Below are 25,077 nucleotides of genomic sequence, written 5' to 3'. Positions count from 1 at the left end.
TAACATTTTCCACATCATTCAAACCTTGATTCCTATCAGGGCTCCTCGCCTGAGGGTTTTTAAAACGCAAACTTTCTTATCTTCCCTTTGCCTTTTAGCCATTTCTTTTCTGTGAGCACAGTAAATTCGCAGTGAAATCAATTTCATTACCCGCACACTAAGACTTGACAGAGGCTTTAATTGGGACAAGAGTCCAAAGAGAGATCCACTTGTTTGTCCTGCGCCACTCATTTAAGTCGATTCTCTCTTGACTTAAGGGCTGAACAAGCCGAACTCCTCATTTTCCCTTTGCTCTTGTTTCCACGTTTCCACTACATATACACAAAAGTCTTGGACCACTGCACCAGACTGTGAAAATGGAGGAAAAGCTGGAGTTGGTGCTTCTTTTACAGGAAATATTTGAAGATTAAACTTCTGGTTAATTGATTACGTGTGTTATAATACTTTTGTCTAAACCGAGGAAGGTTGCTAAACTCAACCAATACATTCTATAAATATTAGTCCACCGCTTTCTGGCTGCCAACTGCCACCACACACATGACGCGATGACGGTAAAAACAGCGTCTCCCAGAGAAACCGCCTCTTTGCCTTCAATAATTACAGACCTCCACATTTCAGAGAAAGGCTCCCATTACAATATTAAAAAGCCAAATTCCTGCTGTAAAACTGTAAACAAAAATTAGGATTAAAAAAAAAAATCTACGACTTCCAAGGATGAAATGATTTGATTGTACCCACCAGTGGAAGAGGGCTGCAATGAGTCAGTCACTAAGTACACTTGGTTGTAAATACTCACTTGGCGCAGACTTTTGCTTGTTCCCAGACACTCGACTCTTTCACTTTGAACCAGGGAAATATTCGGTCCATTTGCTGAAACAGAACATTCAACACCGATGATGCTTTTGGCCTCAGGAAGAACATGAATGAATAACAGTCATAATTATTAATGATGTGACATGTACTGAATGTTCTTTTGCAGTATGATAAGAGTGTTTCTTAACCCTTTGCTGGCCCACCAAAAAGTTTTTGTTTTTCAGATGTACCGGTAATCCGTATTGGCTGCAGCTGTACTCAGTTGTAATACACTTTTCCACCACTTGTGGCAGTAATGACAATATTAAACAAAAGGAAGACGTCTGTAGCTAAAGTCATAGCTACGTTTTTTAAGCTAAAAAATTAAGCGGTGAACCTGTATTTTTATCCATCTATCCATTTTCTACCGCTTGTCCCTTTTGGGTGGTGGGGGGTGCTGGAGCCTATCTCAGCTGCATTCGGGCGGGCGGGGTAGACCCTGGACAAGTCGCCACCTCATAGCAGTCTGTATTTTCATTTGCACTTTAATTTTATAATCAGTTTATTTAAGAAACAGACCATATTTCCCGCACCCACTAAATTTTAGGGGGGAAAAAATATTTTTCATATTAGTTGCACCGGCCTATAAGCCGCAGATACGGTACGTTGTGAAATGAGGTATTTACATAGAAAGCTTTTGTAAACGTTTATAAACATACCTTAATTGTTTCCATTGTATACTCTAGCCTTTAAATAGACCCCCCTTTTAGACCAGTTGATCTGCCGTTTCTTTTCTGCTCTGCCCCCCTCTCCTTCGGTGACCACAGATGATGTACTAGCTGTCCAAAGTCGGGACCCAGGGTGGACCACTCATCTGTGCATCAGTTGGGGACGTCTCTGCGCTGCTGACCTGTCTCCACTCGAGATGATCTCCTGCTGGCCCCACTATGGACTGGACTCTCACACTATTATGTTACATCCACTATGGACTGGACTCTCACTATTATGTTAGATCCACTATGGACTGGACTCCCACTATTATGTTAGATCCACTATGGACTGGACTCTCACAATATTTTGCTAGATCCACTCAACATCCATTGCACAGGTCTGCGGTCCCCTCCAAGGTTTCTCATTGTTATCCCATTGGGTTGAGTTTTTTTTCTTGACCTGATGTGAGATCTGAGCTGAGGATGTCGTTGTGGCTTGTACAGCCCTTTGAGACACCCGTGATTTAGGGCTATATAAGTAAACATTGATTGATTGATTGATTGATTGATTGATTGATTGATGAAACGGTGCCTGTAAGTGGGCAGTAAAACGACTATCTAACAAAACAGAAAAGACAATGATGTCTTTATTCATCCTTTATGAGATGAATAAGATTGTGTCCTTTTTTAATAAAGTTAAAGATGTGTATCAGGATTCTTCTTTCCTGTACTTTGTAAGCACTTTGAGTTTAAACAGTTTCTTAAAGTGGATCATTTTAGTACATTGTTTGATTTCTTTACTCAATCCATTCCATAAATTATCCGTTAGTAAAGAAAAATCCAAAGATTTGCTGCACCTTTGCATAAGCCGCAGGGTTCGGAAAAAAGTAGATGTTTATAGTCGGGAAAATACAGTCTTTATTATTTATTACTAATTTAGTTAGAATTTGTTTATTTTAGCACAGCATAGTTGTATTTACAAGTATTTTTCATCAGTTTGTATGACTTTATTTTGCAGTATATGTGATCAGTATTTATTTTTGTAGTCAGCCTGACCTAAATTTTGTGATCAACACATGCTTTCATATAATTTGACAAGGTTTATCCTGTAAAGATGTAAATAGGTTAAATATAATTATTAAATATGATTAAAATCAACAGTAAGATTACTAATTCAATGTTATTTTTTTAGAGGGACTCGGGCCCCTCTGTAGTGGAAAAGTTGGATCCCAAGGTCAAAAAGGTTAAGAACCCCTTAGATAACAGACTTACCCGGATGAAGTAAGACTTGACCATGCTGTTAGCCCTTCTGCTCTCAGGCTGACCACCATCACTGTTAATGGCTGTCTGAATGATTCGTGCAATGTCGTCGCTGAAGTCCAGCTGGAAAAAAAGGATAAAAATTTGTGGAATTTTTGGCCAGCGAAAAGACTTATCACTCAAACCAGATTTTGTGATGACGCAAGCAGGAAGCAACATGTGTGCGGTAGGCATGGGCCAGTGCCCTCGACCTTTCCCTCCGTTTAAAATGACTTAAGAAAAAAAAGGCAACACATCCGGTAACAATTAGAGATGCTACCTCAGTAGAAGCATTTAAGTCCCATCTTAAAACTCATTTGTATACTCTAGCCTTTAAATAGACCCCCTTTTTAGACCAGTTGATCTGCCGTTTCTTTTCTCCTCTGGGGGGGGGGGGGGGGGGGGGGGGGGGGGGGGGGGGGGGGGGGGGGGGGGGGGGGGGGGGGCACAGGTCCGGTGGCCATGGATGAAATGCTGGCTGTCCAGAGTCGGGACCCGGGGTGGACCGCTCGCCTGTGCATCGGTTGGGAACATCTCTGCGCTGCTGACTCGTCTCCGCTCGGGATGGTCTCCTGCTGGCCCCACTATGGACTGGACTCTTACTATTATGTTGGATCCACTATGGACTGGACTCTCACAATATTATGTCAGACCCACTCGACATCCATTGCATCCGGTCTCCCCTAGAGGGGGGGGGGGTTACCCACATATGCGGTCCTCTCCAAGGTTTCTCATAGTCATTCACATCGACGTCCCACTGGGGTGAGTTTTTCCTTGCCCTTATGTGGGCTCTGTACCGAGGATGTCGTTGTGGCTTGTGCAGCCCTTTGAGACACTTGTGATTTAGGGCTATATAAATAAACATTGATTGATTGATTGATTGACATCAAACATGACAGTACATCTAGGTGATCACCAACCATCGCTATATTCAACTGTTACACTTTGCATCTGGCATTAGTGACACAAATACTAACTTGTTACTGAGGAAGGTTTGGCATTCTAAAATGGCTAACACCAGCTAGCTAGAATGACGCAAAGAATAGAAAAGGCATAATGTATTTTAATGCTAAAATAAAGTTACAATTGGGCAGCATCAAAACTCATCAAATAAACACATCAATAACTACACTAATAAACAAACTCTTGTTGACAAGTTGTGAGCAAGTCTCTCAAAACATGTTCAGATTAAGTTTTAAGCTTCTGCCTACTTTTATTTATTTTTAAAATATTACAAAGTAGTGTCTTTTTATCAATTATTTATGTTGTAATCTTCTTGAGCCAATTAGTGATTGCATTTTTTTACAAAAAGAATATATTAATGTTGTTGGTTTAGCAACATTAGACTGCATTGAGGACAGCACTTTGTTATTTTAGAAATAATTCAGTTATATTTTGTTTCATATTTTAAATACATATGTTCCACGTTCATCATGTTGTACTAGATTGTTTAAAATGAATTTCATTTTCTCTTTTCAATTAAGACGCTTCAAAATAACACATTTTAGAGCTGTAATAATGGGTTAGGGTTAACATGATACCGTGAAACCGTGATATTCTTGCTGAAGGTTATTTTACCGGCAGAATCTCATACCGGCCTGTGGACTGCAAGATGTGCTATGTGAAAATATCAAGAGGGAGATATTTATAGATTTGTTATGCTCTCATTTTTAAAGACAAAGCGTGCTGTTCTGTTTATTCAACTAAAAATTACATTCTGAGTATGTAAACAACAACGCACGTAAAAATAAAGTTATCCACCGAGCGAGTCGACTATGTTTGTGGCGTCTTTCAGTATTTGGAAAGTACATTATTATTGTTTTTAGATTGCTGTAATATCAGTGGTAAAAAAAATATTTTTCATATTTTCCGTATATATTTATTAAAAAAATAAAGAAATATTAATTGATTTTAGTTAGGTTAGGACACAGTCATAGCCATGAATGCAATGGTAATAATGATATATGGATTTACAATGGAGTGCCCAGAGTGCAAATACAAATAAAGGAGAACATGCTTACCACAGACTTGTAGCGACCCTGATCCATCTTTTTCACCACAGACTCCAGGTCCGCAGGATATTCCCTAGCAGCAGAAGGTGTGACTTCAGTCAGAACCGGAGGGTCTGGGCCCTCGGGCGAGCGACGAGATGGAAGACTCTCTTCGGTCTCTGGGTTTAGCTCCGGAGGTTTCCCTGCCTACCCCAAAGAGTGACAGTTCAACATTGAGAGCGGCGCTGATATTTTAGTTTGAGGATTACGAGCGGTCAAGACAACATCAAGCATCAAGCACTCATCCCTGTTTAGCATTTAACTTGGGCGAAAACAAAACAAAAGGTAAACCAAAAGTCAACCATGACACTGCACAAGCAAGACATGCAGTAGGTAAGGGATTCATATGGCCCCATTCCTGGGTGGCTTTGGCATAAGAAGAAGGTGGGAGGTTTATTATTTTGCAATGCAGTCTGCTGAAAGTGATGGAAAGCTCCACTCTACATAGCAACTAACGCTGTGGTCAAAGTTGGAATTTCCATATATCAAATTTTAAGATATTCAACATCACCTGGTGGCTGAAGTGAATAGTGCAACCCCCCCGATTTGTCACGTTTCACATGTCAGGTAAACCACAACAAATGGGGCCATGTGAATCCTCTTCCTACTCTAAAATGATATGAGACTACAGCTCATTAGCATATTTTATTTTATTTTATTTATTTATTTATTTTCATTAGCATCTTTTTGATTTACTCCAGAAGCGTGTTTTGTTTTTTTATTGCAATGACAGCTATAAAACCATGAATTCAACCTAATTCCACATAAGAGATTATTATAATGACAGTTTGACCCTGGAACAGAACTTCTAAAACTAAAAACTCCCCACATTCTGTCTTAGAGGTTGGCCACCATCTGCATTGCAACTTTGCAATGGGTGCCACATGGGCCAATGAAGAACATGTTACATGTTGGTGCAGATCAGATTAGAGGTGCTAAACTTTTCACTGTTACGGTCCACTTGTATTAAGGCCTAGTGCCGCAGTGATGCACCAGAGCCAGCAGATGGCGCTGCAGTGAAATAAACCCATAATTTGACCCAGAAGTGACCCAATAATTTGAATTAAAGAAGCTGGAGAGGGTCTCTGTTCTGTTGAATTCCATTGTAGTTATTTGTGTGTTTATCGATAAAGCATCATAACAAAGCAATGTGTGTGTGCAGCCTGTGTTTCTAACCTGTCTGTAGCGTAGCAGGTGCGCCGAGGTGCGCGAGTTGAGCAGCGCCGCGAGGACGTGGCGAATGCAGCCCTTGAGCTCCTCATCCAGCGCCGTCCGCCACTCAGCCGGCTGGCGTTCCGTGCATTTGACACACGTGTAGGCAACGCTGTCCGACAGCTTGGACAGCAGCTCGTACATTTCATCTGAGGGGAAAGCAGCGGATGACGGCTCAATATCATACCCATTATTGCCCTTATCATCTTTCAGCAGCTCGTCAATGTGACAACCTTTGCCTGTCAGCATGCATGAGGGCACGCTGGCGAGTGACAGCGCAAAGGAGGCGTGACAAGCGAATACCGTACTCAGCGAGGAAGTCTGCTTCTGAATCTATAGAATCTTCCACTCTTTACGCACCTGTCAGGCTCTCACACTTGGCATGGACCCAGCGGTTGCAGCGTCCACACTGCATGGTCTTGCTCTCGCAGTTGTCGTCGTCATAGCACTTATTGCAAAGCGGGCATGGGTTCCCTGGGATAGAAAATGCAAAACGAGAAAAGCTCAAATAATGCGCTGATGTGACCTTTGACATTTGCTAGCTCAAACATTCTAAGTCTGACATCTTTAAACCAATCTGAAGGCACTTGTTATTTATGAAATACCTTTTGGTTCAAAGTAGGGTTGTACGGTTTACCAGTACTAATAAAGTATCGTGGTACTAATCAATTGGAAACGGTACTATACAACCTTTAAAATGATGTGTGTCAAAACGCACACACAAAGGGCATACAAACAATAACATACAGGAAAGGAAGAATGGCAAAACAATGACAATTCTACTAGTTAATAAAGAGGTATTTGGGCTTCATACCTAACTATAAAGGTGACATTTTAAACAGGAAGGCCCTGCGCTTCAAGTTCTGCTTTAAAACACGCTTCGCCAAATGTGGTGATTATTATTACCACCTTTGCTTTGAACTAGTGTTGTCCCGATACCAACATTTTGGTACCGGTACTGATACCAAAATTATTTCGATACTTTTCGGTACTTTTCTAAATAGAGGGGACCACAAAAAATTGCATTATTGGCTTTATTTTAACAAATAATCTTAGGGTACATTAAACATATGTTTCTTATTGCAAGTTTGTCCTTAAATTAAATAGTAAACACACAAGACAACTTGTCTTTTAGTAGTAAGTAAACAAACAAAGCCTCCTAATTTAGCTGCTGACATATGCAGTAACATATTGTCCTATTTTCCATTCTATTATTTTGTCAAAATTATTAAGGACAAGTGGTAGAAAATGAATTATTAATCTACTTGTTAATTTACTGTTAATATCTGGTTACTTTCTCTCTTAACATGTTCTATCTACACTTCTGTTAAAATGTAATAATCACTTATTCTTCTGTTGTTTGATACTTTACATTAGTTTTGGATGATACCACAAATTTGGGCCGATGTTTTCGTCAGGGGTAACACCCTCACTTCACCCGGCAATGGGTCTGCTAAGCTCCGCTTTCAGGTCAGACTGACGAGGCCGCCGAGTCGTGACAATCACTTCATTATTATTTTTGCAGGACACAACCGGACCCGTTTATCACTCGATTGCGCAGTGCACACGCTCCCTCTTTCTCTACTCGCCCACTCACTCACTGACGTCACTCAGCCAACACGTTGACATTCTCGCAAACACATACTGTACGCTACTCTCATAAGTAAACCAGCTCCCCTGCTGTGCACATGTAGATACATAACATGTAGACGCACACACAGCTGCTTGGATTGATGCCAAATATTTGCAGAGTTAAACGCGCCCAATTAGCGTCAACTAATGCAAGTGAAATGACTGAATTTTGTAACAACTTCCTACAATTTGTGTTTTGTCTTTAACAATGTGCATTTTACTTGCTACATGGCTTACCTGGGTACATTTATCCATAGTTTTGTTTTTAATATTTTAATATTCAACACTCTACTGCCTTCTGGCGCTACAGTGTATAGTGCACCCTCCCAATTCATCACGTTTCATGTGATAGGTAAACCATATGAATCTCCTTCCTACTGTAGTTTGTTAATTTCATTAACTAAGTTATAGATAATCAACAACTTTAGCTTCATGTCAGATTTTAGCATTATTTAACGTAACTGTACTTGTGTACCCTTTACCAATTGGAGACAAGCAAAATGTCACGTGTCTTGTCACTCTTAACATTATTGTTGTTAACAAAACCCAAAACCTGTGAAGTTGGCACGTTGTTTAATCGTAAATAAAAACAGAATACAATGATTTGCAAATCCTTTTCAACCTATATTCAATTGAATAGACTGCAAAGACAATCAATATATTTCATGTTCGAACGGGAAACGTTATTTTTTTGCAAATATTAGCTCATTTGAAATTTGATGCCTGCAACATGTTTCAAAAATGCTGGCACAAGTGGCAAAAAGACTAAGAAAGTTGAGGAATGCTTATCAAACACTTATTTGGAACATCCCACAGGTGAACAGGCTAATTGTTAACAGGTGGGTGCCATGATTGGGTATAAAAGCAGCTTCCATGAAATGCTCAGTCATTCACAAACAAGGATGGGAAGAGGATCACCACATTGTGAACAAATGCGTTAGCAAATTGGCAAACAATTTAAGAACATTTCTCAACCAGCTATAGCAAGGAATTAAGGGATTTCACCATCTATGGTCCGTAATATCATCAAAGGGTTCAGAGACTCTGGAGAAATCACTGCACCTAACATTGAATGCCCGTGACCTTGGATCCTTCAGGCGGTACTGCATCAAAAAAAACATTGGTGTGTAAAGGATATCACCACATGGGCTCAGGAACACTTCACAAAAGTAACTACAGTTGGTCACTACATCTGTAAGTGCAAGTTAAAACTCTACTATGCAAAGCCAAAGCCATTTATCAACAACACCCAAAAACGCAGCCAGCTTCGCTGGGCCCGAGCTCATCTAAGATGGACTGATGCAAAGTGGAAAAATGGTCTGTGGTCTGACGAGTCCACATTTCAAATTGTTTTTGGAAACTGTGGAAGTTGTGTCCTCCGTAACAAAGAGGAAAAGAATCATCCGGATTGTTCTAAGCGCAAAGTTCAAAAGCCAGCATCTGTGATGGTATGGGGGTGTATTAGTGCCCAAGGCATGGGTAACTTACACATCTGTGAAGGCACCATTAATGCTGAAAGGTACATACAGGTTTTGGAGCAACATATGTTGCCATCCAAGCAATGTTATCATGGACGCCCCTGCTATTTTCAGCAAGACAATGCCAAGCCACGTGTTACAACAGCATGGCTTCATAGTAAAAGAGTGTAGGTACTAGACTGGCCTGCCTGTAGTCCAGACTTGTCTCCCAATGAAAATGCGTAGCGCATTGTGAAGCGAAAATACGACAACGGAGACCCCGGACTGTTGAACAACTTAAACTGTACATCAAGCAAGAATGGGAAAGAATTCCACCTGAAAAGCTTCAAAAATTGGTCTCCTCAGTTCCCAAACGTTTACTGAGTGTTGTTAAAAGGAAAGGCCATGTCACAGTGGTAAAAATGCCCCTGTGCCAACTTTTTTTGCAATGAGTTGCTGCCATTAAATTCTAAGTTAATGATTATTTGCAAAAAAAAAATAAGTTTCTCAGTTGGAACATTAAATATATTGTATATATATTAAATATATTCAATTGAATATAAGTTGAAAAGGATTTGCAAATCATTGTATTCTGTTTTTATTTACGAATTACACAATGTTAAGTTAAAGTTAAAGTACCAATGATTGTCACACACACACTAGGTGTGGCGAAATTATTCTCTGCATTTGACCCAGCACCCTTGATCACCCCCTGGGAGGTGAGGGGAGCAGTGGGCAGCAGCGGTGGCCGTGCCCGGGAATTATTTTTGGTGATTTAACCCCCAATTCCAACCCTTGATACTGAGTGCCAAGCAGGGAGGTAATGGGTCCCATTTTTATAGTCTTTGGTATGACTCGGCCGGGGTTTGAACCCACAACCTACCGATCTCAGGACGGACACTTTCACTGGTTTTGTACCTTTGATTATTGTTTGAGAGAAACTAAATTGTTCTAAAAGGTATAATATCGATATCGTAGCTAAATGAGGGGTCAAAATCAATATGGTTCTTGTTTTGACAGGAACTGCTGTCTACTGACCAAAAGCCTGGATACCAATTGTCTTCTACTGCAACTGTGTCAAATCAATTGTGACTCACAGGTTGCTGAGAACGCAGTAATATGACTTTTGACCTGAAGTAACCTTTGTTGATTGCCGTCTTTGCTCGCCATTCACCTTTAGCAAAGAGTTTGGCACAGTCGTGACACATGGAGAAGTCATGTGACCACTGGGCATCCCAGGACTTTCCAGGTTTGGTGGCTCCGCAACGCTTACAGCGCACACACTTGGTGCAAATCTGAGAAAACAAACACACGGTGTAAAAAAACAAAATATTGAAGGTGTTCAAGTGACAAAAGTGTTTTTAATATTTACTGTGTGGGGACTGACAAAAGGCTGGGATAAGAGTGTGCAAGGTGAGGTTAAGCATGGAGTGTGTTTATCCTACCCAGACTCTCTTCTTTTTGGTGGGTCTCGCAGGGTGGTTGGGACCCAGGCACTCTGGGTGATAGCTGTTACGGCACTTATCACATTCCAGCAGCTGTTGCTACGGATAGCATTGAACATCAAACATGGCGTCAGTATACACACACACGATTAGATCGATACGATAATCAACTAATCTGTAATTGGTCCGTCTATGTGGGGATATCGTGTCAACTCTGACAACCGTTTTTCATATTAAGAGTGTAAATACTAGACCTACAAATAAATACCACTGGCAAAGTGCTTAAAGAGATGTACCATCTCGCAACGAAACACGCTTGTTCAGAAGTGTATTAGGCAGGGTTTTTATGACCACTTTTTGGAGGGGGCTGATTTATCTGCCCCGGTTTGACATGCCAGTGGCCTCGCCAGGAGCTTTCAAGCCACACTCTTGCACAGCGCTGCCAGAGATGCACTCTGCGCCAGAAATGGAAGCCAATCGAAGTAATAAATGACTTAACGCCCTTCAGACAGAGATTAGTAAAAAAAGAAGAAAAAAATCAATTAGCGGAGCACACCTCCAATGAGTAGATCAATCATATTTGTGTCGCGTATGTGCTAACAGGCCAGTGTGTGTTTGACTGCCTGATTGTAATTAATGTATGTAATGTATAATTATTATGAAAAGCATGTGCAGCATAGACAGGATTGGAGTTAAATACTAAAAAGCCAGGGAATGAAAGCATAAAACTGATTAATGGCCGTCTGCCTGCAATGCCAGGAAGCGCCACTCTAGGGAAGATTCCACAGCCTTTTTACACGCTGTCATCCTAAACTGAGCTTCTTTTTGTGCCCAGCCAAAAAAAAAGAAGATCCAAACTGAATGGCTTACTTTAGTTTTCTGATGCTGGCGACCGCAGGCCTGGCAGAAGCGGCATCGGCGACAACACCAGTTTTCAAACTGCTCCTGGAGAGGACGCTCCGACTCCCCCAAGCAGAAGAGATGGAAAGGTTCACAGCACACCTGGCAGAAAACAAACTACAGAGACAAAAAGGAAACATTTAGTTTTAATGCGGCAGCACTGTAGCTGTAGATTCCACATACCAACGTGCATGCTAAATGGAAGGTTTTATGACACCATGCTGTGAAGAAAGGCCATTTGCAACAGTGCTTAATAGCGCTTGTTGTATTATCTTTCAGACAACAGTAAACGAGGGTTGATTTATTGTCTTTTCATACCTCCACATTTCCACTGCTTGCACATAAGAAGCAGAGCAGCCTGGGCGTGACAGGCACAGAAGTGAGCAGGCTGAGGCCGCCAGCCTCCCACACCTTCTCCACATCAGGGTCCCTCTTGAAATCCACTCTGATTCGATGCACTCCGTCGCAGGGCGCCGTTGACTTCTCCTGGCCCCTTGTCGAGGGAGTGCCCAGCCAGTTTAAAGTACAGCTGCCGGGGGGTTTCGTGGTCAGCGTCTTTTTTTAGGTTCATAGTGTAAGAGAAGACATAAAGAGTGAATGCCAGAAAATGGGCTCTTTAGAGTCAGCTTCATAGGTACTTGAAAAATAGATACAGTACCACTTTAAAGAAGAACTTAACTTTTTTGGGGAATTTTGCCTATCATTCCCAATCCTTATGCAAGACAAGAACACATATGTTTTTCTTTTTTTATGCATTCTAACTCGTAAATAAATGCAAACAAAAGTCTGCTTACAATGGTGGCTCTATACTGCCTATAAAGGCCATAAAAAAACATCCAAACACCTATATTAGGTTTTATATAGATGCTGTGATGATATATGAAATGTAGTAAATGGCACTTTTATAATAACATGTAACATTTAAATGTTTTCTCATTAATTTAAAAACACTTCAAGACTTTTGCTCAACAACATCACTGGTTACTACCCAATGCAGACTTCATGAGAGACAATAAACAGAGTAAAACATCACTAACTGTACACTGTCTGCTGTCATTAGAATGTTGACTAATAGAATCTTGTTATAGTTCCGTTAAGAAGAAGAATGGCTCATAATCCTCGCAAGGAAAAGGGGGGTGGAACCAAGCGTCTTTTTGTGTCTCTCACCATTTTCTGGTCTAGATTGGCTGTCAGTGTACCAACTTTTAGGATTGCGCCCCCATTTTTCTACTATCAAGGTGAGAGACATTATTTATGATCTAGAATAAACTGTCAAAAGCAAGGAAGCAGCTCACCAGCCAATAATGTCAACAAAGCCACATAATATAATTTTTTTTAATAATAACAATATTGCTAATACTTGCTTGATTTTCAAGTCACTAAGTGTAAATGGAGTATTGTTGGCGGCTCTTGGGTGGTTATTTATATGGTTTTATGGGCGGAATGTAGGACTTTCCATTTGCTCCATTGCAAGCAGACTTTTATTTACGTTTATTTACGAGTTGGCATGCATAAAACAAGAGTTTTGAATGCCAACAGACACATCCTTTTCATTTTGCAAGCGAATGAAGTCATCCCCAAAATGTCCTGAGCAGGAATGCAGGTTTAAGACATGTCTGAAGTGTCTTCATCTACTTTTTATACAGCCTGTACAGCACAGTATAGTGCATTGCTTTTAATACATACAACATATACAAAATAAATCAAACATGGGTCAATCATGCGCACTATGACCTCGTTTTTTTCTACCTTTTCTTTTGGTTTCTGCTTTGAAGATGGAAGGAGGGAGTGAGAAGTTGGCTTCTTCAATTGCTTTGGGTCAACTATTAAAATGATAAAGCAGAAAATACAAAGTGTCATTAAAAAAACAGACACACATTCCCAATCCAATGCACCTGCATCGGGGCGGTATTGCTCGGTTGGTAGAGTGGCCGTGCCAGCAACTTGAGGGTTCCAGGTTCGATCCCCGCTTCCGCCATCCTAGTCACTGCCGTTGTGTCCTTCGGCAAGACACTTTACCCACCTGCTCCCAGTGCCACCCACACTGGTTTAAATGTAACTTAGATATTGGATTTCACTATGTAAAAAGCGCTTTGAGTCACTAGAGAAATGCGCTATATAAATATAATTCACTTCACTTCACCTTTTCCATAGAACCATTGCTTTCAAGGATAAACATGACAGGTTTAACCAAATTAAACACACTTGCTAATGTTAGCTTAGCCTGTTGCATTGCCTTATCGCCTATCTACAGTATTACACTCCAGAGTCTCCAATTTGCTGCAGAGCTCCCTTCTCTGGCTGCCCGAAGTCTCCACTTGACAAAAATAATATACACAGGAGACCTCAAAAAGCATTAAACAAATCTATAATTTCAGCATAATGCTCCTTTTTCATTGCACTCTAATGACTAAAAACTGTTCTACTTGCTAAAAAGATAATTTTCCATTGACAAATAAAAAGTACTATTTCTAGTAACTGGTTAGCAAGTGTTTAGGGAATATTTCCCACCTTAAATTAGAATGGAATGCATAGGGTGCATTCTCTAGGGTCACTCTCTATTCACTTTGTTCTGTTCAGGGACAAAACACAATCAAAACACTCTCTCTCTTTATCTTTGCAAATACACACAGTGTCTTATTTGGTTTCGATGGTGAGAAGAGGTGCCAGGAACGAGACAAAGTGAGAGTGGACGAATGTTTTAGGTTAAATTTCGGTTTCATTGAACAACTCCCAACCCACTCCGCCATGCTGTATTTTACTCCAGTATCATCTCGAATAACATTGGAAATAAACAGTGGAGAAGGTGTCACCAGTCTCTTACCTGTGTCTGATGATGATGTTGAGCTTTGCGGTAATGGCTGCTGGGTCTTCTTCTTGGGCTCGCTCAAAGGAATCTTGGGGGAGGCGTCTTTCTTTGAGGGTGCCTGACTGCTCGGCGGCTCCTGTTGCGGCGATTGAGGATCTGACAGCGCAGATGGCGAAAGTGCGGGGGAATTCTGGGGCGAAGACGAAGTGGAGGAAGAGGACGATGATGAGGATGACGTTGAGCTGGACGAGGAGGGCGACGAGGAAGAAGATGAAGACGTGGATGAGGAGGCCGGCTTCTGCGCTTTTTGCCCCTTCTCGCTCGTGGCGCCCTCTGAGACAGAGAGCTGTTTGGGGTCTGGAGATTGGTCCGGGGCAGTGAACGTGCTGGTGGTTTGTGGGGATTGATCCGGGGAGGGGGACGAAGACGGAGCTGGTGAGGATGGCTGTTTGGATTTTTCCTCTACCAGCTTGGAAGGAGGAGTTTCGCTCCTTTTGTGGAGAGCGTCCTCCTTAGGTGGTGCAGTACTATATTTTGGGCCTGCAGGCTCCGAATTTTGTCCTTTAACTGGATTAAGACCCTCTTTCTTCTCAGCCAACCTGTTCTTTTTCTTGTCCTTCTTGCCTTTGCCTTGCTTCTGAAGAAACATCTTTGAGGGCATCCACTGCAAGTTCTGACACTTCCTCATCCTGTGGACAAGAGAGGCAGACCATGAATCTTTTAATCCTGAGATTCGTCTTGATTATGAAAACACTGATCCACAGCGACTTACTTGCAGCACTGTTTTTTAATGTTCCGCCCACCAAATTTGGGCTTGTCGAGACAGTTGGTACAGACCCCACAATCTTCAGGAACCTGGCAGCCTGAACACTGGCCACAGCGCCGCGATCGTCGACCCTTTTTAGGAGGAGCTTCTAGGACAGCCTTTTGCCGCGTCTCCCGTGGCTTTATGGGAGGCGACTGGGGCTCGGCCTCCTCTGAGCCTGCGACCGAGGACTTGTCTGCACAGGAAGGGAACGGTTAGAATGATGGACTGGGTTTGACCCCAAAAAATAGTTCACCTCATGGGTGTAAATTGTGGCACCCCTTATGGGTTGTGCTCATAAATGCTTTGGAAAACTTGCTAGCATACATGTTATACAAACATCGTCAAAGTTTTACAATCATTACACAAACGGTCAAAGACTTTTGCTAGCTTGCGACCATGATTTTCAACCCATCTTGTCCAGATTTTACATGTGTTTGTAAGTCCCCTAAAGGTGAACATGACATTGACTTAACAATGTAAAGCAGGGATATTTAACAAAAATGTTTTGGGGGCCACATTTCCAGAAAGCTAAGGGGGCCTGACTTCTCCTGTCACAATTAGTCTTATATTGAATATTGTGTAGAACCAGCATTCTCTAAAGTAGACATTTGATTTCTACAGGAGCGCTCTGCTGTTTTTAAGGACCTTCTGCAAAAAAGCTGATCAAAGGTGACTCTGGTGTTTTAAGAATCTGCTGCAAAAATAGGAGTCTTTCACAAGATTTTTTAAACTGAACTCATGGGCCACTAGTTGAATAGCCCAAATTATGAAAAAGAGAGGACCTAAAACTAGGGATGTTCTGATTAGTTGTATGCTGCCAGTTCTGATACCGATCATCCACTAGTGCGGGGGTCGGCAACCCCCGGCTCGGCATGCAGCTCTTTAGCGCCGGCCTAGTGGCTCTCTGGAGCTTTTTCAAAAATGTACGAATAATGGAAAAAGATGAGGTAAAAAATATATTTTTTGTTTTACTATGGTTTCTGTAGGACAAACATGACACATACCTCCCTAATTGTTGGAAATCACACTGTTTGTATTTAACATGCTTCAGTGATTAGAAACTATTTGGAGAGCGCCGTTTTGTCCTACTAATTTTGGTGGTCCTTGAACTCAGTGTGCAACTTTATCCGACTTTCTAAGACGTGTTTTATGCCACCCCTTTTTTGTCTCATTTTGTCACCCAAACTTTTATTTTTGTGCGTGAAGGCACAAAGGTGCGCTTTGTTGATGTTATTGACTTGTGTGGAGTGCTAATCAGGCATATTTGGTCAGTGCATGACTGCAAGCTAATCAATGCTAACATGCTATTTAGGCTAGCTGTATGTACATATTGCATCATTATGCCTCACTTGTAGGTATATTTGAGCTCATTTAATTTCCTCTAGGTCCTCTTAATTCAATTTATATTTGCATGTCTCATGACACATTATCTGTATGTAATACTGGCTGCATTACTGATAGTTGTTTGTGTACCGTTATAGACCACAGCAAACGTTACCTAGCTTACAAACATCCTGCCGTTTCTTTTAACATGGACACACACATCTATACCGTTGGCCATTAAAAGCCAGTAATTTAGAGGAGTTATCTCACCCTCTGAGAAACCTCCATTTTACTAATGATTTCAAATGTTGTAAAAATGTGTAGAATAAATATTACATTTCAACGTTTCTGTCAACGAAGATTTGCTTTAGCATGCGACACAGTCATTTTGATAGTAGGCTAATATAGACACTTACATAATGTGTTGTCTTCATTATAACACTTATATAAGGCTTTTAATTTTTTGCGGCAGACAGATTTTTTTTTTTTTTTTGTCCCATATGGCTCTAAAAACATTTTGGGTTGCCGACCCCTGCATTAGTGAGATAGGCCGATACCAAATACCGATAATGATCACATGTATTACCTGTACAATTTTTTATTTGTTTATGGTGAATGCTATTGACAGTTTAACAATATCAACACAATATGTAAACTAGTTCCTTATACTATTTTATTACATACAATTGTTTGAGAAAAAAAAAATCAATAGTACACAGTAACTAAACAAAATACCGGTATCTAGTATCTACTACTTACTTTTAACCCTTTGTGTTTACCCTCAAAGTCATTCTTTGTCCAGGGAATTATTCCCTGAGTTTGTAATCACTACTTGTTAATTTCCTGTTAATAGCTGCTTACTTTCTGCTGCAAAGCAGTTGCATCTACACTTCCTAAAGTTTACTAAGCACTTATTTCTTTGAGTTGTTTAAAGCTAGCATAGCGGTTAACTTAGCTATTGGCATGGCTGTTCTTATAATATGTTTAACCTTGTCCTCCAGGGACAAAATTTCCTGGTTGTGACACTTAAGATACTAAGAAATGCAGTTTGTTTTCCGTAATAGATGTGACTATTATTGTCTTAGTGGAGCAGCCCTACACTGTGTATGGAGATACATATTTAATTAGCTGTTAGTTGCTTGTCAACCAGGGGACTAAAAAAATAAACAATGTCAGCTGAAATGAATTGGCATAAAAAGGTCAACAAACGGCAATGACTATCACATACTTTTTTCCACAAAAATCGTCCGATACCCACTGGTTGCTGATCGACAGCCCTACCTAAAATAGATCCTTGAGGAACTCTGCTAGTATAACTAAAGTTGAACAAATGTCTACTGACTGCATCTGAAGTAGGCCTGGGCGATATATCGATGTTATCAATAAATTTGAGTTATTTTTTGCAGACGATTTAAAAAATTAAAAAATCTATGTTTTTCTCCTCTTGCACCGGCATATTTTTTTGCCCCCATGAGCTTTCATAGCCCTCGTCCACCACCTTACTTCCGTAGTGGAGATCCACATGCCTGGCAAAACATGGCTAATGCTAACAAGAGCGAGACACTAGTGCTTTAGATTTGCAGCAACAGGCGTGTAACAAATGACCAATTGAACAAACTTCTTCCAGCATCTGAAGCCACATCGAGCTGAGTGGGGGAAATGCAACACTTTGCAAGGGGAACAAGACCGCAACATCAACTTAACCTAAGAAGCAGCGTACTGTGGCAAAATCATTTACACAAGGTACCATGTACAGTTTGGGGAACAATGCACAGAGTAATCACTAAGGCAGTTGCTCTGCACATCCAAACTGGACAGCTTGTACGCGCGTGTGCTGCTGCAAAACTCTCGTGAAATTATAACGCATTTAATCATCAATATAGTGATATATTATTTGTGCAATAAAGTGTACATTGTCTTCAACATCAGTAACATTAACAGGGAGCCCAGGAGACTTCAGGGAAATCCCTGCTTTTATCAACTCCATCCATCCATCCATCTTCTTCCGCTTATCCGAGGTCGGGTCGCGGGGGCAGCAGTCTAAGCAGGGAAGCCCAGACTTCCCTCTCCCCAGCCACTTCGTCCAGCTCTTCCTGTGGGACCCCGAGGCGTTCCCAGGCCAACTCACTAAAACTATATAGTGATCTCAATAATTTATTTGATTATTTATTACCTGTTTTTTTAATGTTTTTTTTTTTTTTTTTTTTTTTTATCGTGCTCTGTTTGTGTTGTGTTGTGCTTGCTTGTTTCTCTTGTGTTATCTTTTAACCTGCCCATTGTACAGCACTTTGGCTACCCCTGTGGTCAATTTTAAATGTGCTTTATAAATAAAGTTGATTTGATTTGATTTGCATACAATTGTAAATTTTATTTACAGGAGTATTTTATTTAAAACCGAAGTTTTAAGTTTGCATTTTATTGATCTGATTGATTTGTAATACTATTTTATGATTGTTGGTATCTTTATTGGAGTTTATTTGTATGCAATTTGCAATGCAAAATTTTTGTTTACATAAGTATTTTATTTAAGCAGAAGTATAATTTGAAATCCTTGAATTTTTCTAATTTTGCTCAGAATAAGATGGTGTGAAAGCAGTGTCATTTAAAAGTACTAGTTGTTGATCAAATAAAAGCAAAACTTGTTTTGAATTACCTCTGTCATTTGTATTCATTGGTTTCTTTAAAAAAATTGAGGGGAAAAAAAAATAAAATCGAAAAAAATTGCAAAATCAAATTTATTGTGAAAAAATTTTAGATTTTATTTTTGGGCTATATTGCCCAGGCCTATTCTGAAGTAAACAAGCTACAGCAACACCTTACTAACATAAATCCCATTACAAAAAAACGGGTTACTGCCAAAAAGAAGAGGAATTAAATGGGGTGCTTTAACGAATAAATATTAATAATATATTTTATTTGTAATGCACTTTTCATTTAAATACATCTAAAAGTACTATAGTACAAACCAACATTTAAAACAAAGTTTAGTTGTTTGACAGACGGGTTGCTGTTAAGCATCTCAACAGTTCCTTTTTTTAATACAATAGGGCAAGCCCTCCTGGTGTTGGAGGATTAACAGTGGTGTTTTGGCACCACCTTCTAGATTAGATCTAACCAATCTATGTCTATGAGCATGAACTGATGAAACCTACCTGAATGAGAGTACAAACAAATAAACAGGACACCCCCACAACAAGCGGATCAAATGCGATGTCCAATTTTGCTTACCGTCATTCCCCATGGAAGACAGGATCTTCTCCCTCTCCTCCCATGGCAAGGCACTAAGTGTGGGCATGTCGTCGGGGAACACTGCGCGATTGCGGCCGAGCGCCACAGCTGCCCGGCGGCAAACATGCTTGATGCGTGGCCCACGTACTGAGGCCTCTGAGGAATCGCTCTCCTGACCCTAACCCCAAGCATGACAACAAAACAAGTAAAACAGACATTTAGATTGCAGCAACACTGCCAGTGAAGGTCAACTCTCTAAGATTTCAAGAAAGCTCGTATGAGCACTGTGTGTTCAACTAATCATTACGTTAACTGTGGAAGAACAGAGGAAACTTGTGTTCAAAGGAGCGCTTTCAAAAACGATGCTGCTCTGTGAATAATGTATGAAGCAACAGAATTCCCCTCGAGCAACACCTTCTCTGGGACTTTCCTAATATCAGGTTTCAGTAGCAGGAGTATTTATAGAGAATGTTTATGAAGTGGTGACACACTGTAACACGTTCATAACAACACTGACCTGGATCTTGGTTTGATCTGCAGACTTCAGCTTGTTCTTCTTTATTTCAATGAGCTGGGCTTTGGCCTTTCTTAGCAGTCCAACTACCCGCTTGTCGGTCGCAGGTTGCTTCTCTGCTTGTTCCAACACTGATCCGAGCGAGGAGACCGGTAGCTGTTGTTTGCCCGGCTGCCCCATGCAGCTGGCCGCCTGTTGGCTGGAAGCACTTTGCTTCTCTTTCTCCTTTTCCCCATCATCCTCATCTGCTCCCTTGTCGCTGGGCCTCCCTTTCTTGGGCACGCGGCTCTTTGCAATGGAATTGGGAACGGCAGCATGGAGACTGCGTACCTCACAGGTTGGAGTGTCTGTAACCGCATCAACTGACATTGATTTTTTTCTCCCTGGAGCCTTTTTAGGAGCGAGAGATAAAAGAGCATCTTCCGAGTCCCTCCCATCAACAAAGAGGCTGGAGGGCGCATTGGGGGAGCCATCTGGAGTAGTAACCTTACACCTTTTCTCCACAGCCTTCCTCCCGTCCTTCTTATTTTCCTTCTCCCTGTTTTTCTCAGCATCTTTGTCCTTTGGAGAAGGCTCCCGGGGAGCGGACAAGCTTTTCTCTTTACTTCCTTTACCAGCTGCTCGCCCTGTGTCATGGGCACTGGATGAAAAGAGAGGGAAAATTGGCGAAGAAGAGGATGATGTTGTCAAAGGAGGTGGTGGGTTTCCAGCTTGTCCTCTCCTGCTGTCAGGTATACCCTGTGAGCTCAGACCCTTGGAAATGGAGAAGTTGCCGAAAGGAGTAGGACTTAAGGCACTAGTAGCGGAGCCCCCTGGCAAGGAGCTGGCGTTACTACTGGAGGCAGAGTCCGACAAAGCAGACATCTCAGTGGAGCGTCTCCCTACAGACGTATGTCCCCCTATTTGGCTGCTGCGCCTGGTCATAGAGTGGGAAGGTGACCGCGTCTGGCTGCGTAACAATCCCGGGATGAGTCTCCTTCTACGTCGAGAGCTACGACCGGAGCCGGACGACTTCTGGTGCGGGGAGAGAGAGCCGGGGCTGCTGCCGGACGACGAGTGCAGTGTAACGGATTCAAATATCCTAGAGTGGGCTTCACTAGGCGTAAAGCGAGGCGCGCGCAACAGCGGGCTACGCTTCTGGAGTGGAGGATCAAAGCGAGACGAGGGGGGGTGCTGGTGGTGGCTGTGAGTGTGAAGAGGCGCGAACAGGCGGTTCCCTGTTCCTGAGCCACCACCTTGCGTGGGGAAGGAGCCCGAAGCAGCGCCCCCTGCTCCACTGACACTTTGCGGCAGCAGGCCTACATCCTGAGCGGTGAGCGGGGGAGGACGGAAGTTGTCAAAGATGGGTTTACGAATGAGGCCCTCTTTGGCGTACTTGGCAGACGAGAAGTACTGGTATTCAGGGTGGGGCAGGGATGTCCAGCGAAAGGTGGGCTCTCTCAGAATGGAGCGGCTGCGTTTGTCCGACAAGCTAGACAGTACTGACGAGCCAGACATAAATGGAGGGATGGGGTGTGGCAACCAGGGTGACTGGGAGTGGTGCTCGCTGATAGCAGCACTAGAGGAGGCTGACTGGGGAGGCTGTGGTGGCGTGAGGAGAGGAGGAGGTGGGGGCGAGGAAGAAGAAGACGCCGTGGACGACACTTGTTGGGAGTTTAGAAGTGAGGACGACATGAGCACCCCCGTGGGAGGGCTGATGATTGGCTTTTTGGCCCCGGCAGGGAGTTTCTCCCGTATAATCTGGCCCTGATTACCCCGACTAACCCCCTGTCCTCTGCGACCATGGCGACTCCTCTCAGATACAACACGTTCCGGTTCTGGGGGAGGCGAGGGCGGCCGGGAGCTGTGTAGCAGATTGATCTCTCGTTTTCCCTGCGAGGATGGAGAGTGCTCCTCAGGCTCCGACAAAGCTTGCGTGGCTTCTGAAGCCTGAGAATCACAGGAGGAGTCGTCCAGAGTGGGGCTGCTGGATCTGGAAGACTCTGCAGAAGAAAGCTGAGAGGAATGCTGGGACACAGCGCTTGAGCCGCAAGACGCAGCGCTACTGCTGAAACGACCGTTGGCCGCATTGTCGGTATTGCTATTGAGCAGACTGTCAGCTGTTGATGGAGGAGTAGGGGCAGGAGCTGGAGGTGGCGGAGGCGGAGGCGGTAGGGACTCAATGGGAGCAGTAGTACCAGTGCTGGTGGTGGTCACTGTCGAGGAGACAATCGCCGGCAAGGGGGAGGAAGAGGCGGTTGAGGTGGCATGTGTGGACGTGGCGACAGATGAGTTGGCCGCTTCTAACCGTGCGATTTTCATATGGGGTGGAGGTGACACAAAGCTGCCCTCCTCTTCAATGAAGCGCTTCGGGGTTTTGATGATGCGAAGGGAAACGGTGCTGACCACGGGCATGATGAACTGCCTGATGTTCTTGAGCTGCGTCTTCCTAATGCCAGTCTCAAAGGTGCTTGCTCCGCTGGCCACAGATTCTTTCTCAAGGCGCTTCTGTGCTCCTTTCTTGGCGCGCTGCAGCAGCTGCTTCGCAATGGTCGCATCTGTGCGCTTCGACGGTGGAACAATCCTAACTGGCTTCCTGTGACGAGGGCTTTTTCGGAGTCCCACAGTCCGGTCTGGCTTGGAGTGAGATGGCGAGGCGGGAGCATTAGAAGAGTTTTGGTCTCCTGTTGCATTGCCGTGGCTCAGCATGGTCTGTTGAGGAGTTTGTGCTTCTATTCCTCTGTCCCCTCCCTTGAAGGTTTTTTGTTTTCCTTCCCCACATTTTGTAGAGGAAGACAGCTTAGCCGCTGCCTCAGCTTTGAGGCGCTCCGCTGACGGCGGGCGTCCACGCCTGCGCCGAGGAACACCGGGCAACGCCTTGAGGCGCGACTTGAATGATGTCAGCGTAGTTGCTCGCTTCAAGTTGGAAACTTTGGATTCGCTCCGCCCACCTTTAGGCAGACTGGCATCGTGCGGCTGAGCAGACCCCAGCGGTGATCTCTTTGCACCTCTTCTGTCTGCGTCCTCCTCTGTGTCCATGCCCGACTCAGACCCGGCCTGCCTGCTGTCCTCGGCTGCTGCATGGTTGCCTGTACTCCAAGTTTTTTTAGAACTTGAGGACGGGGGACGGCCTCTTCGCTTTTCGCCGGAGCCAGGTGGTCTCCCAGGCAGTCTTTTTACCTTCTCAGCTGGCCTTTCAGGGCCTTCAGGTTTGGCCTGTGTAGTGGAGATGAGGGAGGGAGGCGAACGTTGACCAGCAGCAGCAGCTTTTTGGGCAGTCAGGGCACGTGGCGGACGCCCTCTTGGCTTCTTTTCCTGTATGGGCGGGCCAGCTAGGAGAGGGAGAGGACAATTTAAGAGGTAAAAAGTTTGTCTTTTCTCAGATATTGAATGAAAATCTTCTCTTTCCTGCTACAGAATGATTGGAAAGGACAAAAGCACAGACCTCTCTCAGTTGAATCACCTATTTAGCAGCCTTGTGCAAACAGAATGTTGAATTACAATTTAAATTTGATTTGAAGGCAGTAGAAATTAAATTCCATGACTTTCTACTTGATTAAATTGGTTTGTTCCACAATCATGCATTACAGTATAGTCCAAACATAACTGTTTTAAATATTGCATATAAATATTATACCTCATACACATTATATGTGGAGTGTCTTGTATTCAGACAAATTTAGGCATAATAAATGATAACAGTTTTTTGCCTCATTTAAACATTAGATTTTAATGTTTATCTTCAACAATTAAGGATAAAAGCATCTTTGGAAAACAGATCATACAAATTATTGTACCGTAACTTTTAAATGATTTTATTTTAAAGATTCTTATTTATTGTAATTCCATATCAATTCATAATTTTTTAAATCAATAAAAAAAGAAATAAAAAGTTGTTTTTTTTAAATACATTTTAAAAAATATGTTTTTAGGTCATCTCGACTCTTATTCGCTGCACATAAATGCCATACATTACCAGCCGAGAGAAATTTTTGTAACATGTAACATGTTTTATTTTAACTTATATAGAAAATAATATTTTGTGAGAATCGAGAATTGTGTTGAATTAATTCTGAATCAAATCGTCACCCCAAAAATTTGAATCAGAATCAAATGAAATCATTATATGGCAATATATTGCAAAATTCTCAATGGTCCAGTAATGAATCTAAAATGCACCTTAAAAAATATATATGTACATTAGATGACAGTAACAATTCACTGGACAAAAACAACAGTAAAAAAACAATGTAATTCAAAATGAGCCATTTTTAATTATTGCAATTGTACAGCAAGTAAATATAATTTTTTGCGACTTAAATGTAAAAAAAAAGTCGCCTACTTCTCAACTGTCCACTTTATGAATTCTAATTCAACATCCTGTGCGGTGGAGCCACTTCAATTCAAATTCTTCAAATGAATTGTTTAAAAAAAAAAATTTAGTCAATGACTATGACTACAATCTCATTTACAATCAATTCTGCATCAAAAATAACTAGAATGTAATGCTAAATTCTACATACCGGTAGGCGAGATAAAATGCATGATTTGACATTAAAGGGGAACTGCACTTTTTGGGGGAATTTTGCCTATCATTCACAATCCTTATGTAAGACAAGCACACATATTGTTCTTTTTTTATGCAGTAAATAAATGCAAGCAAGAGTCAGCCAACAATGGAGTCAATAGGAGTCGCTCAATTCCCCCTATAAAATCACTTATAAAACATGCAAACACTTCCATCAACATTTTATATACATGCTGTAAGTAAATATGTAATGTATTGTCAGGCACATTCATAATAACAAGTAATATTTATGTATTTTGGTCATTTTAAGCATACGGTGGTGTATTAATTAAGTGTGGGGAGGACAGACAGGGGAAGTGAAACTACCAAAATAAGAGTGCTGGACAGGAA

The 25,077-nt window shown here is 42.1% G+C and overlaps 1 protein-coding gene across 2 annotated transcripts in view; it reads right to left on the bottom strand.

Annotated features, from left to right (window-relative positions):
* Window positions 1–25,077, bottom strand: part of kmt2a (lysine (K)-specific methyltransferase 2A) — an 89,765-nt gene that overhangs the window by 28,411 nt on the left and 36,277 nt on the right. For both annotated transcript variants that reach the window (XM_061972890.2, XM_061972891.2), the window contains exons 3-16: window positions 20,184–23,491; window positions 19,667–19,844; window positions 15,080–15,308; window positions 14,323–14,996; window positions 13,248–13,321; window positions 11,817–12,053; window positions 11,469–11,615; window positions 10,599–10,697; window positions 10,328–10,448; window positions 6,425–6,538; window positions 6,029–6,213; window positions 4,823–4,999; window positions 2,775–2,885; window positions 797–870 (exon numbers count right to left, since the gene is read on the bottom strand). In XM_061972890.2, the coding sequence (XP_061828874.1) occupies window positions 797–870; window positions 2,775–2,885; window positions 4,823–4,999; window positions 6,029–6,213; window positions 6,425–6,538; window positions 10,328–10,448; window positions 10,599–10,697; window positions 11,469–11,615; window positions 11,817–12,053; window positions 13,248–13,321; window positions 14,323–14,996; window positions 15,080–15,308; window positions 19,667–19,844; window positions 20,184–23,491 (5,728 nt within the window). The remainder of the gene's footprint in view (window positions 1–796; window positions 871–2,774; window positions 2,886–4,822; window positions 5,000–6,028; window positions 6,214–6,424; window positions 6,539–10,327; window positions 10,449–10,598; window positions 10,698–11,468; window positions 11,616–11,816; window positions 12,054–13,247; window positions 13,322–14,322; window positions 14,997–15,079; window positions 15,309–19,666; window positions 19,845–20,183; window positions 23,492–25,077) is intronic.

Source organism: Nerophis lumbriciformis, linkage group LG17, assembly GCF_033978685.3.
Source record: "Nerophis lumbriciformis linkage group LG17, RoL_Nlum_v2.1, whole genome shotgun sequence".
NCBI lineage: Eukaryota > Metazoa > Chordata > Actinopteri > Syngnathiformes > Syngnathidae > Nerophis > Nerophis lumbriciformis.
This window is presented reverse-complemented; position numbering and strand designations above follow the sequence as displayed.